The 14851-nt window shown below is 34.9% G+C and overlaps 2 protein-coding genes across 3 annotated transcripts; both read left to right on the top strand.

Moving 5' to 3' along the window:
* The first annotated feature begins 750 nt into the window (after positions 1–750).
* LOC123193168 (phospholipase A I-like) lies at positions 751–12904 on the top strand. 2 transcript variants are annotated; one of them, XM_044605962.1, is made up of 19 exons: positions 751–863; positions 993–1568; positions 2299–2446; positions 2612–2690; positions 2810–2963; positions 3063–3272; positions 3366–3611; positions 3694–3856; positions 3966–4226; positions 4315–4436; positions 4852–5013; positions 5194–5386; positions 5520–5656; positions 10328–10466; positions 10688–10894; positions 10993–11467; positions 11572–11788; positions 11885–11974; positions 12331–12904. In XM_044605962.1, exons 2-19 carry the CDS (start codon positions 1074–1076, stop codon positions 12775–12777), a joined length of 3945 nt encoding a protein of 1314 aa, XP_044461897.1. In that variant the 5' UTR covers positions 751–863; positions 993–1073; the 3' UTR covers positions 12778–12904. The 2 variants fall into 2 exon arrangements, with proteins under 2 accessions (XP_044461897.1, XP_044461898.1); XM_044605963.1 differs by lacking the exons at positions 751–863; positions 993–1568 and having other exon boundaries at positions 2385–2446; positions 2799–2963.
* Positions 12905–13855: 951 nt separating this feature from the next.
* LOC123192078 lies at positions 13856–14179 on the top strand. Its single transcript, XM_044604543.1, has one exon. It carries the CDS (start codon positions 13856–13858, stop codon positions 14177–14179), a length of 324 nt encoding a protein of 107 aa, XP_044460478.1.
* Positions 14180–14851: the final 672 nt, after the last annotated feature.

Below are 14851 nucleotides of genomic sequence, written 5' to 3'. Positions count from 1 at the left end.
CAAACTGCCCCAAAATCATAATAGAGTTAAACAACATAGAAAATATAGATTAAAATTCTTACAAATATTTTAAAGGAAAAATATAAAAACTTGTATTTAATTAAGTTATTTTTTAAAAAAGGTATGCCATTTTTTCGAAGTCAAACTAAAGACATTGAATAGAACAAACTTTAAATTTAATAATTGATTTTACAATTCATATTTTTTTTTATATGGAAACTCCTTTTTCTCTACTCAAACTATCCATTAGGAGTGATTTTGGTTACTTTTAATAGGCCATTTTTCAAGTGATTATTTTATTAGGATTTTTTTAATCTATTATTGGGTATCGATAATCCAATTAAAATTTATATATATATATAATTTTGAATTAAAAATAAAATAATATTTAATTATATAATAATATAAATAAGTGTATATATAATTATATATTTAAAATAAATATACATAATATTATTCTTATACATATAGAATATAAGATCACAATATTTTCATTTTACACATTTACATCTAGAATATCAAATAACTCTTAACGTTAACATTTGAATTTTGAGGAAAAGTGAGAAAATATCTTTTTTTTTTTCTTTTTTTTAAGCTCAGAGGGCGTGGAAACTTAGAATAGAAAGTATCGCTCCCTCGCATTTATAATTATATGTAATAGATATTATGTTACAGTAAACCGAGCAAAACAAAATCAGAACCAGTAAACGGTGTCGTTTTATTAGTCGGTTTATTCAAAACGACATCGATTTCTAATTTAGCGTTTCAACGTTCAAACAATCCCAACGGCGGAACATTAATACCCAGGAGATTACACAATGCCTTGAGTTTGTTTTCCTCCCGCCATTAAAATGTTATGAAACGTAAAACAACCCTAACCATCAAAAAGTTCTTAAGTTCGATTCGCTTTATCGCTTTCAATTAATCAATTTTATTTACAAACATTAACGATATAAAACAGTAATAACTCGATCATCATTTATCGTCATCAGGATCATGATCATCCGAATTTAGCACTGCAATCGTCTCATCAGATCGACAATTTTGATATGATTTGATCCTTTCCGATAACAATGTCTTGGGGATTGGGATGGAAGAGGCCGCTGGAGATCTTTAAACTCAAACTAAACTACGGTAGCGAAGATTCTGGAGATAATCTGAATGGTACGTCGGCGAGAGATCCGGAATTAGGTTTTCATATTGAGCTAGAGTGGACAGGTGCCGAGGAGGAGGAGCAGGTGGCGTTGAAGCTGCAGTCGCAATTGATGGTGGCGCTGCCCGTCCCTCAAGACCGGGTGGCGGTTCAACTGGCGCCAGGAATGGTGGAGAATGGTGACGTGGCCAATGTTGGGGTGGAAATGAAGTTGATAAAGAGGAGGGAACCATTAAGGGCTGTGATCTTAACAAAGGGGACAGGGTCAGGCCAGCAGAGCGATGGTATCGGAGTTTTGACTCGGCTTTTGAGATCTGACTTGGCCATTGGTGGGTCCGCTGATCGGGTGGGCCTGGCCTGCGCCGATCATTGGAAGACTGTCACTCTTGTTAGCATCTGTGGTGTTGGTTTGTCGGTCAGTTTCTTCTCTCTTATTTAAAGGAAACAAAAAGAATGATTATGTTTCATCTGAATTTCGATTAAAGCCTATGTGCTATGTATGTGTTAATGTTTAGGCGTGATTGGGAGTTGAGAAGATCTGTTAAATTGAAAATTGAATAAATTTACTTGTTATATCTATCTTTTTTAACCATGTGGGAATTAAGAAAGTAGGATTCTTTGCTAAATTAAACCTACTTTAATGGTTAAGTGTTGATTTCTTCATCTACCAGGGAAGCTGATTAATTTGCTGCATAAATAATCAAAATGTAGCTTGGTTTTATATTAATTCATTAAACCGCCCTTGAAAGTTTGAAAATATGATGTTTCTGCGTCAAATAGTGGACTTTAACCTTTCTTTTATCCTTTTGGGGATTGGTAATTTCTGGACTAATGTAAAGATTTTAGAAAATTGTCATATGAACTGATCAATTTTTTTAATCTTACATTACCAAGTTGAATCTTTTGGTTACTGTGTCATTATTCAGTTAATATCTCATATATAATGCTTTCTAGTTCCATCGAGTGTCCTTAATCAGTCATTCAAAATACAATGTTATATGTAAACTTGATGAATGCTAACATTAAGTTTTAATGACTAAATCAAGTGGATGCTGTTCAGAATAGGATGATTGGCCTTGCTTTCTAATTAGATTGTAGGTGCATGGTTTAGTATTCTAATAAATTGGTTGCTTGCTTCTTTGCAGGTATTACCAGTTGAGTTGACTCATTTGCCACTTCTTGAGAAACTGTACCTTGATAACAATAAGCTATTGGTTTTGCCATCTGTGCTTGGTGAGCTGAAGAGTTTGAAAGTTCTCACTGCTGACAACAACATGCTTGTTTCTGTTCCTGGTAATCATGGAATTGTTTTATGTTTGTAAAGTCTTGTCTCCATATGACTAGTTTTTCAAGTTCCAAGAGCGCAGACAACACTCATCTCCTCATCTGGATTTGTTGTTTCTTTTTTTTTTTTGGAAACTTTTTGCTTAATTGATGTTGTTTCAAAATCATGTGCAGTGGAACTGAGAGAGTGTGTGAGATTAGTGGAGTTGTCATTAGAACACAACAAGCTTGTTCGGCCTCTTCTGGATTTCAGGTCATTTAATAGCAATTTAGCATTTTTGTTTAGTGTATATCTTGTTTGTTTCGTGTTCAATTAAGCTTACAAAGTCTATAATTTTCTGTTTCTAATGTTGCTCTCCAGTTGAATGGCAGGGCTATGCCAGAGTTAGAAATTCTTAGGCTGTTTGGTAACCCTCTTGAATTCCTTCCTGAAATTTTGCCACTACGTAAACTTTGCCACTTGTCTCTTGCAAATATTAGAATTGTGGCTGATGAAAACCTAAGATCAGTGAATGTTCAAATTGAGGTAATGGTTCGTGGAGATATTTTAGCAATATTTGGCTTTTTGCTTTTATATGAAGCAATAATTATTAAGTTGGATTTTACATTGTTAATTTGATTGCAGATGGAGAACAGTTCTTATTTTGGTGCATCTAGACACAAGCTTAGTGCCTTCTTCTCTCTTATATTTCGTTTCTCTTCTTGCCATCATCCTTTGCTAGCATCTGCTTTGGGGAAGATAATGGAGGACCAAGGAAACCGTGTTTTTGTTGGCAAAGATGAAAATGCAGTCCGGCAGCTTATCAGTATGATAAGTAGTGACAACCGTCATGTTGTACGTTATTCATCCTTGATATATAATGGATAAACCTCAACTTTTTGTTTGTTCTTCTGCGTAGCACTCTCTAAAAGTTTTGACTTCTGGCAGGTAGAACAAGCCTGCTCAGCTCTATCATCTCTTGCTGAAGATATTTCTGTGGCAATGCAGTTAATGAAATGTGATATTATGAAACCTATTGAAGCAGTCCTCAAATCTTTTTCTCTGGGGGAAGTTATTTCTGTTCTGCATGTTGTGGTTCAGTTGGCTTTTGCATCTGATTCTACAGCTCAAAAGATGTTGACCAAGGATGTGTTAAAGTCGTTAAAATCTTTATGTGCCCACAAAAACCCAGAGGCAAGTTCTCCACCTCCTTGTACTATATTGGTTTCTTTCCTTGCATGGAGCTTCTAATGTTGGAAGGTTTATCATTCATTAGGTACAAAGGTTGGCTTTGTTAGCAGTAGGAAATTTGGCCTTCTGTTTGGAGAATCGACGTATTCTTGTTACTTCTGAAAGTTTGCAGGATCTTTTATTGCGTTTGACGGTTGAGCCTGAACCCCATGTAAATAGAGCTGCAGCAAGAGCTCTTGCAATTCTTGGTACGTTTTATGGATCCTTTTCTCTTGTGTTATTTTTATTTTATTTTTAAAACTTTGTACATTGATATTATTTATCCAAATTGAGTCCATTCTTCTTGTGCCTTTGTAGGAGAAAATGAAAATTTGCGGCGTGCCATAAGAGGGAGACAAGTTCCAAAACAAGGACTACGCATACTTTCAATGGATGGAGGTGGCATGAAAGGTCTGGCAACAGTGCAGATGCTTAAAGAAATTGAGAAAGGAACCAGAAAACGGATACACGAGTTGTTCGACCTTATATGTGGCACATCAACAGGTGGTATGCTGGCTGTTGCTCTTGGTATTAAGCTAATGACCTTGGACCAGTGTGAAGAAATATACAAAAATCTTGGTGGGTATGGCATACCAAGAATTAGTATTCAGACTGCTTTATTTGTGATTTAGTTCACTTATCTCGTACTTTAACTATGGTTCTTTAGGAAAACTTGTCTTTGCTGAACCTGTTCCAAAGGACAATGAAGCTGCAACTTGGAGAGAAAAGTTTGATCAGCTTTATAAAAGTTCATCGCAGAGTTTGAGAGTTGTTGTACATGGGGCTAAAGTATGGTTTATCATTGTCATTTGCTTTGCCTTCTTTGATACAACTACTGATGCTATTCAGTATGGTTTGAAAATTTCACAGTGCACTCACATGTAGACAAGAGGCATGCACATGCTTAGTAATTTATAATAATGTATTCTGCAGAAAAACCAAGAACGTCTTTTTTTTTTCCATGTTTGATCTCTGAAGTTGCTACTTCTGGAAATAGTATTCACTGTACAAATATGGTAATGTGATTGTTGATCTTAGACTTATTCTGGTCTATGAAGCTTCACAGATGTCTCCCATCTTTTATATTTTTCTTGTAAAGTAGAGTTTTAGCTGATGAAACAAAGTTACAGTTCAAATATTTATACCATTTACTATATATGACACCAAATTCCATGAAATTAGACACTCATATATCGTCTTGCAGCACAGTGCAGATCAGTTCGAGAGTTTGTTGAAGGAAATGTGTGCCGATGAGGATGGAAATTTGTTGATAGACTCAGCTGTGAAGAATGTTCCCAAAGTCTTTGTTGTATCAACTTTGGTGAGTGTAATGCCAGCGCAGCCTTTTATATTCCGCAATTATCAGGTTTGATACTTCTTTCTCTTGTTTAATTTGGACACATTACTGTCAAAATTTTGCTTGTGTTCTTTGTTCTGTTGCAAAGTTGTAGATTTCTTGTGTTGAAAATGATAAATATTTTGAATGGTTGGGTGAATTTCTTTTTTCTTTTTTCTTTTTTTCTCATTTCATGGTCTCAACATGCAGTACCCTGCTGGAACATCAGAAGTGCCTTTTTCAATTTCAGAAAGTTCTGGAACCACTATGCTAGGTTCACCAACAACTGGTGCTCAAGTTGGCTATAAATGCAGTGCTTTTATTGGAAGTTGTAAGCATCATGTGTGGCAAGCTATAAGAGCATCTTCTGCTGCTCCATATTATCTTGATGATTTTTCAGATGGTATTCCCTACTTGATCTCATTTTATCTTGGCATAGCCATTATTATGCTTATTTGTTTGTCTTTAAGTAGAATATTTTGAAATTTTACCTTGATATTGCTCTGGTTGTATTTATATTTTAAAACAAAATTTAGATATGTATCGTTGGCAAGATGGTGCAATAGTAGCAAACAATCCAACTGTACTTGCAATAAGAGAAGCACAACTTCTATGGCCTGACACGAGAATAGATTGCTTGGTTTCCATTGGGTGTGGCTCTGTTCCAACAAAGGTGAACAGTTACTTAGATTTATTTGTTTTATTTTGTGAGAGTTAATCATAAGATTTTGGCTTTAAATCTTGGTGATTGTTAATTTGTCTAATAACTGAAAGCTTTGGTCTTTGAAGGACTTTGAATGAACATGAGTGAATGATATATTTGTAATTTTTAAATATCTGATTATCAGTATTAAGTGTTTGTTTATATGAATTGCAAACATTTGAAATTTAGTATTTTTACATAAATGCCCTTAAGAATGTTAAACATGTTATTGAAATTTCTAGACTTATAAAAAGAGATCGGTAATAGTGTTTTGGGAGGGACAAAAAAAAGATGTCAAAGATTTAGTCGTTGCTTGTGAGGTATGTCAAACAATAAATATGAAGCTTTGAAATTAACTAGGCTATTACAACCACTTCATGTTCCGACCCAAGTTTTGGGAAGATTTTTCAATGAACTTTGTTAGAGGATTACCTAAAGCAAATGGCTATGACTCAATATTAGTAGGGGTCGACCACTTTACCAAGTACAATCACTTTATACCCCTACAACACCCATTTATTACATGACAAATTGTTCATGTATTTATTTGGGAAATAGTAAGGTTACATGAATACCCTAAGACTATTGTTTCATATAGGTACCGAGTATCTATAAGTCAATTCTAGTTTGAATTATTCCGCCTATCAAGTACGTAACTTAGATTTAGCTTTGTGTACCACCCACAAACCAATGGCTAGACAAAAATAGGTAATAAGAGTTTAGAAACATACCTATATGTTTTTCTAGGACACAACCAAAGCAATGGCTAAAATTGTTGAATGCGTTGAATTCTGATATAGCACCACCTACCATAGTACTACAGATTTGATACTTTTCAAAACACTATACAAACGTGATCCCTTAATCCTATTAGGATTGGGATACTTGTCCTCGATCCATTAGTAAGTCTCCATTATAAATATGCTCTTTAGGTTTCTAAAGAGTTAGAGAGAAAAAAATAGTAGGATTTTGTATTTGGATAACCATCCTTGGTTAATTCAAGCAGGCCTCTGGCATCTCAAATGGCCGGAAAATGGGAGGCCTTGTACTCCTCAAACTGTCCAGAATGAGAGGTCTCAAACTCCTTAAATTGTTCGGTTTATCTTGTAATCCTTTTATTAATGAAATAATTTTTAGTTTATTATGTTTTTGTATTTTAATTTTTTATTTTAATTGAATAAGAGTTGGGTTCCTAACAAAATAGTATTAGTGTAGTTCAATTTGGGTTTGCATAGTGCTTCCGCTGAGAGAAATGACGGGAGATAGATGAGGAAGTTGAAAAGTCACCGGTTGACAGTGGATTGTCACTAAAAGGTTTTGTTGGAATGAGATCAGTTGAAGATGATGATGGTGAAAGGCAAATCGGCAGGATAACAACGATCAGAGATTTGAAAGGTCGTTGGAATTGACTTCGAGAAATGGCTTAAAAAAAAAGGGAAGAAAAGGAAGCAGCAAAAACAGTGGAGAAGAAGAAGAGAAAAGATGAAGCGAGGAGAAGAAAGAAGAAGAGAAAATGACGAGGAGAAGAAAAGAAAAAGGAGAAAAAGACAAGGAGAAGAAAGAAAGAAGAGAAGAGGAAGGAGAGAAAAAAAGTTAAAAAAAAAAAGAAAAAAGATAGGTGGAGGGCAGAGCTTTTTAGAAGGGTTGTTGGTTTATTAGAAAAAGGAAAAAATGGCTATTAGTTTATTGGGAAAGGGAAAAAAGAAGGCAAGAGGTTGATTTGTTGGGAAGAGAAAAAGAAAAGGTTTGGGCCGTTTGGGAAAAAGTGGAGAGGTGGAAAAGAAGTGGCAGAGAGAAGGGTAAGTAGATGTACGAAATCAATAAATAGATAATTAAAAAAATACAAAAATTAAAAAAATCAGAAAAAGAAATTTAAAAAAATTAGAAAAAAAGATCAATATATAAATACCCATCTTGAGGATAAAATGGTTTTAAAGGGGAGAGAAATGTTAGGATTGAGACACTTGTCTTCGATCCAATGATAAGTCTTCATTATAAATTTGTTTTTTAAGTTTTAAAAGCAGGGGAGAGAAAAAAATATTAGGGTTTTGTATTTGAAAAACCATTCTTGGCTGATTTAAGGAGATCTCTAACGTCTCTAATGGTCGAAAAATAGGAGACCCTAGACTTCTTGAACTATCCAAAATGGGAGATTTCAAACTCCTTAAATTGTTCGATTTATTTTGTAATCCTTTTATTAATAAAATAATTTTTAGTTTATTATGTTTTTCTATTTTAGTTGAATAAGAGTTGGATTCCTAAAAAAATTATAGAAGTCAATGTACAAATTTGAGAAATGAGTCAAATCTTGGATCAATTGAAGGAAAACTTAGTCAAGACACAACACTGGATGAAAAGATTCACATATATGGGAGGGAACTACATTTGAAAGTAAGGGAAAAAGTATTTATGAAAATATAACCATACAGACTGAGAACATTGGCTAAATGTCCAAATGAAAAATTAAGTCCTAGATTCTATGGACCATTCGGGATACTAGAGAAGGTGAGCAACGTTGTTTATAAGTTGAATCTTCCTTCCTATGTTAGACTACACCTGATGTTCTACGTCTCACAATTAAAAAGGTTAGTCGACCCCACAATAGTAATGCAACCTTTTTCATCAAACTTCACAAAAGATATGGAATTAATACTAAAGCCAAATAAAAGTATTAGAAGTTCGATATGATTTGAATAGGGTATTTGAGGTGTTAATCCAATGAAAGGCTTACCAATTTGGGAAAGAACATAGGAACAGTTTCATATCATTAAGGAATAATTTCCTGCATTTTATCTTGAGTATAAGGTGATTCCTCAATGTAAAAGGGAAATTATTGATCAGTAACAACCATGACAATAAGACAAGGGCTCCAATCTTGGTAGAACATGAAAGCTCAATTTGAGACAAAATAGTCAGGTAAGAATTAGGGGATTTGGAGGGAAAGAAAGAAATTATAATAAGGGAAGAACTATAAAAAGAGAAGATAAAAGGAAAGGTGGCAAGGAAAAATTCAAGAAGGCATTCAAGGGGGCCTTTGGCCAAAAGGAGGACTAGCACCTTTGTTTGCCAAGACATTTTCTTTCTTTTCCAACTTTTGTTTCATTCTCTTGTAATAAGTTAGTTTGTTGGTGTGTTAAAGTTTATGAAGAGTAATAAAAAAGTGTTTTCTTCTCTAATTCTTGTTATTTGATTGAGTGAAATTGATTTGTTAGGGGAGTTCTTTAACAAAATCACTTATCAAAGTTAGCTTTGTTAAGATAGTGCTAAGTAATTTGAAGAGAATGAGTATCAACAACAGAGGGGGAAAGAGGAACAAAGGAAGCTGGGTTGGTGGAAGAGGAACCAATGGAGGTTGTTGAGCCTTGGGAACTCGTAGCGATGGAGCAAGAAGAAACTAGTCAAAATAAAGTAAAGAGAGACCTTTAGTAGAAATTGTTGAAGATAGAACTGGTGAAACAACTGGGACAAGTTATTTGGTAAATCATCCTATGAGATTTGAAGAGTTAGTGGTAGATCGACAATTTCTGGTGAGATAAAATGTTTTCGATAAGGTCTGAGGTTTTCGACAACTTTTGTGAAGTTTGAGAATAATTTTGGCAATGTTTGTGCTTTTTAGGTAGCTGGTGTGGTCATTCGACAATTTCTGTGATATTTGAGGAAAACTCTAGTGGCACATGTGCTTTTTCAATAGCTGGTGTGGTTCAATAGTTTATGAGATATGTAATGTTACCTAATAGGTTTTTTACACGATTCTAACGAGTCAGTTTTTATCTGTACGTTACACTCTTTTGCCCTCTAAGAGTGTTTAAAAAAAACAGGTTCTTTTGAACCTGAGCTATGAGACCATGAAACAAGAATAAAGAATTGATGAATTCTTGCATACTTTCATTCTATAGGTAAATATATGCATAGTTTACAACAAATTAGGTCCTTGAAATGGGGAACAAATTAGGCTAAAATAAAATACAGAAATATACAAGAACTAATTTGAAATTGTATCCCTAAACTTTAGAAATTTATTTATGGTTTCCAACAAACTCTAAGTCTTAAGTTGCCAACCAAATAATCCACAAAAAGTTTTCATAATAAGATCCAATTTTATCAAGTGTTCAAATGACAAAACAAACAGCCCATGTTTTGAACTTTTCCCCTGTGGTCATGGTGTTTTGGTAAAATTTATAGATACAATTCACCATGCTGTAACTTTAACTGAAGCTTCAAGTTTGATACTCCAATCACATTATTCTTCTTATGGGAGGTCCTCTACATACCTCTGAGGCACGTGTCACTGATAATGAAGAATTAAATTCAGATGGTTGTACAATATTCATTATTGAACTCAGCTGAACCATTTTTTCTTCATTTAGTCTGCATTTGCAGTGCTTGGTTTCCTTTTTGGAGAATCTTTTGACAACAATAACTACCTAGAAATAGCTTTTGATGCACCTAAATGCTTGTCATGTGCAATTGCTTCTTCTGTCAGTATGCCACATTTCCATCTGCATTTATGGAAAACTAGAGACTGATTTCCTTAGTTATCCTTTGTAACATTTAGACTCATACTATCTTATAATTTAGGAATTTTTTATAATCTTTATAGGAGTTGTATTTATATTTAATTGATATGTAAATACTTTGTAGGTGCGGAAAGGTGGTTGGCGTTACCTAGATACCGGACAGATATTGGTTGAGAGTGCATGCTCAGTGGATAGGGTGGAGGAAGCATTAAGCACAGTGCTGCCAATGCTTCCTGAGATACAGTACTTTCGGTTTAATCCAGGTATTATATATATATATATATATATATATATATATATTTTAAATTAAAGTGGTTTACATGAAAGACCTCCTGTAACCTTCAGATAAATCCTAACTCATTTTCAGTTATTGTATTTCTTTCATTGACTTCTTTTATTAATCTGGGACATTATTCATAGAGATTTTCAGTTTGGGAAGTAGCTATAGTTTTCAGTCAGTTATCCAAATGGTTAACCCCTGCAGTTGATGAACGCTGTGATATGGAGCTGGATGAGACTGATCCTGCAATCTGGTTGAAGTTGGAAACTGCAATTGATGATTATGTCCAAAACAATTCGCAGTCCTTCAAGGATGTCTGTGAGAGACTGCTTCTGCCCTTCCAACATGATGAGAAGTGGTCAGATAATTTGAAAAGTCAGCATTTATATGGGGCAAAGGTGTCAAATGCTGGTAGAACCATATATATTTTCTTTACTTGTTCTGTCTTTATGTTAATGATAATTTTTAGCATAACACTATTTTTTTTTTTTTGTTTTGTTCTTTTCTAGATGAGAGGAGCCCATCTTTAGGTTGGCGGCATAATGTACTACTTGTTGAAGCTATGCATTGTCCAGATTCAGGAAGAGTTGGACACCATGCCAGAGCACTTGAGTCATTTTGTGCATGTAATGGAATAAGGTTATCGCTTGTGCATGGGGCACCTGGAATGTGGAAAACTGTGCCAGGAACAACATTTCCAACACCATTTACCTCACCTCTGATCACTGGAATGTTTCCATCGAGCCCACTTTTATATAGTCCTGATGTTGGCCCACAGAGGATTGGTCGGACAGATAAGGTTCCACCTTTTAGCCTGGATGGACAACAATCTGGAAAAACATTTTCATCGTCACCTGTATCTCCCAAAGCCCAAAGGCAGCTCTCCTTACATGCCCGATCATTACATGAGAAGTTGCAAAATTTACCACAAGTTGGCGTTATACACTTGGCCCTTCGAAATGACTCAGTTGGCTCAATATTAAGGTCAACATGACTCTCTGTTGGTTTATTTATTTATTCATTGTTATTATTCTTTGTGTGTGTTGTTACACTCCTAGTCTTAACTTTCTGTGTGCTTATTTATTTAGTTGGCAGAATGATGTGTCTGTGGTTGCTGAACCTGGAGAACATGCTGGCAAGTTTTTGCAGAGTGTTAAACTAAGCCTGTTATCCGTGATGCGGAGTAACCGCAGAAAGGCTGCATCAGTTCTTGCCAGTATATCAACTATCGCTGATTTAGTTCGCTGCAGACCATACTTCCAAGTTGACAATGTCGTCCACCGTTATATAGGACGCCAAACGCAAGTATGTGTCCTTTGCCTTTTTGTCTCTTTCAGATTATTACTTATGCCATCTGTCTGAAGTTATTAAACTAATAATTCCGTTATGATGTTTGGGAAGGTTATGGAAGATGACCAAGAAATTGCTGCATATATGTTCCGCAGAACTGTCCCATCTATGCACTTGACACCAGATGATGTTCGTTGGATGGTATGAATTTTTAGTGAAATATGCCTTTCCCTTTTGACAGGCTTTTAAATGAGAAACGGTAGAAAGTTTAACATCTCTTCTTTATTCAACTTCTTTTTGTTCTCCTGTGGGTTGTTCCATCTGCATCATAGTTAATTTCAATTGTGGGGCTAGGGATATTTTCATATTTTTTGAAGCGTACAGTCACTTTCGTGAAAAGATATCAAGAACTCTCCTCAGTTATCTTTTGATGCAGATGCTTTAAGGAATAGTACTTAATTTGAAGTTTTCAATCTTTGTTATGATGAGTAGTGATAATGTGATTCTTGTTTCCATCCTCCCTAATAATGTAGCCGATATGTCTTGTGCAATTCTAGATTGGAGCTTGGAGGGACAGGATCATAATTTGCACAGGGACTTATGGGCCTACCCCGAGTTTAATTAAGGCCTTTCTAGACTCCGGTGCTAAGGCCATTATATGTCCTTCAGCTGAACCACAGGAAACCCCGATGACATCAGCTCTTGAGTCAGGAGGCTTCAGTGCTCTGGAAAATGGAAGGTTTGAGATTGGAGAGGAAGAGGCAGAGGATGAAGATGCTGAACCTAGTAGTCCAATAAGTGACTGGGAAGATAGTGAACCCGAGAAGACTGGAGATCGGTCAGCAGGTCTTTGGGACGATGATGAAGAGGATTTGTCCAAGTTCATCTGTCACTTTTATGACTCACTTTTTCGAGAAGGCGTAAGAGTAGATGTTGCACTACAAAATGCTCTTGCGTTGCATCAGAAGCAGAGGTATACTTGCCATCTTCCTGGTAAACAGTAGATCAATCAATAACTTCATTGAAAAAAAAGAGGCGGTGGGGTGGGGGAATGTCTGAAATGACAGGAGATAAGAATACAGAAGAGTGTAAATAGTACGAAAATAAGAGGGAACATCCAATTTTGAGGCTTTCATAAAAGAGTAATATTATGTGTATCTATTTTGGGTATATAAATATATATATATATATATATATATATATATACTCATATGTATCATTATATGATTGATTATTATTTTATTTTTAATTTAAAATCATCCAATCATACATATAAATGTGTATATATTAATATACCCAAAGTAATTATTGTTCAGAAAAACTTAGATGATGAGAACGGGGTGTACTAATCAAGCACGTGCAAATTTATAAAATCTTAAGATAATATTCCATTCCAATAATACCCTCATCTTAGAAGATGATTTCTGTCACTACCTGATTAAGTATAATCAAGTGAAGCAACTGTTGGCATCATTCTCTTTTAAAAATCAATTAATAAAGTTAGACAAAAGGAAAGGAGAGAAATCATATCAGTAACTTAAGAATTTGTAAAAGTCCTAGTTTAGTTTAGTTATTTAAGATAATGAAAAGAAACCCCACTATTTCTTTATCCAAACATCTAATATGGAAAAACAACTTTAACCTAATCATCAACATGTTGTAGTTTCAGAACAAGAATTCAAAACATCTGACCAACTGGCCTCCCTTTAATCATAATAAAACTGTTCAAATTTAACCCTAATTACTGGGTTAAAAATAATTACTCAGATAACATACATGCTTTGATTGCAAATGCTAGAATAATATGATGAGGAATTATAGCAGAAGCAGCATAATATGATGAAAATATGTTCAGCCACCAATCATGCAAAAACTCATGCTGTCCACTTTAATAAAGCAATCCCAATTATGGCTTTATAAAGAAAGAAATGGCAAAGGGAAATTGCCCCCACCTAGATAATGAGCTGGAGCATCCACTTTCTTCATCCAGAAGCCTCCTTAATCAGATCACTTATATATTTATTATAATTTTATAAAAATGCATTATAAAGTCTGCACCAGAAACACCCAGTTTTCTGAGAAATGGCTGCAACTGCTCCAGTTGCTATAGGCACAAGGGGCACTGTAGGATCCCTTGTCAGAAGGGAAATTGAGTATTTCAGTAAATTTGAGTTGGAAGGAAGAGCTACAAGTTTTAGGAAACCTCAGGGACAAATTATTGACTCTGGCCATTCAAGGCATAGTTTCTGGTTCATGAAAATTAGCTGGAAAAGAAAGAAGCGAAGGGGTAGCAGCAGCGGGTTCCTACCAAGCGTCTGCTCTGCAGTAGAAGTTGCTGATAGCAATCGGTCGAATACTATACCTGGCTTCAATTACATGATCCTCAAGAGTGATGTGCATATTTAGTTGGTTTTGTTGTAGACTCAAGTAAATCTTGCTTTTTAAGCTTTCCGAATCTGAGCTTGTTTGTTTTTCGGGCTGCAAATATTATAGTTACTGCAGGATTTTGATTGCAATCCTGCCATTATTATTAATAGATTGTTTTCTTAGAGATGAGTGCCAGCATGAACGCTACTACAAGCTCATGTTTTTTGTTGTTTAAGTAATTTGCTCAAGTTATTGTTGCTTATTCTTCTACTACCACACACATCAGCCAGTGATGATCTTAACGGTTTCGGTTTCAGTGAGGTAGCATCAGATTCATCTGAATTTTCTGAGTTGTCTCTGGTTAACAATTCATGAATTCCAATTCTCAGAATAACTCCCTCAAAAATTCCAGCATCTGAGAAAACCTCAACCACCCTGTACAGCGTTCTTTATGCAGATTGTTATGCATATGATGTTTTAATTCAGCTCTGTAACATATTTCCTACAAGAAGGGGCAGCACTGAACCTTACTAAATTATCAGTTACCGAAGAAGTTTGTAATACTCATTTGTACATAATTTACCTATAAAAGGCTTTTCATTATCAAAAGGGAAAGAAAAAGTTCAACTCAATGCAGTGATTTTCATAGTTGGGGAAAAAAAATTATGGTTTGTAAATCAAACCGTTAGCCAGTAAAAAAAAAAAATCTGA

This window comes from Mangifera indica, chromosome 12 (assembly GCF_011075055.1).
Source record: "Mangifera indica cultivar Alphonso chromosome 12, CATAS_Mindica_2.1, whole genome shotgun sequence".
In the NCBI taxonomy this organism is placed as follows: Eukaryota; Viridiplantae; Streptophyta; class Magnoliopsida; order Sapindales; family Anacardiaceae; genus Mangifera; species Mangifera indica.
This window is presented reverse-complemented; position numbering and strand designations above follow the sequence as displayed.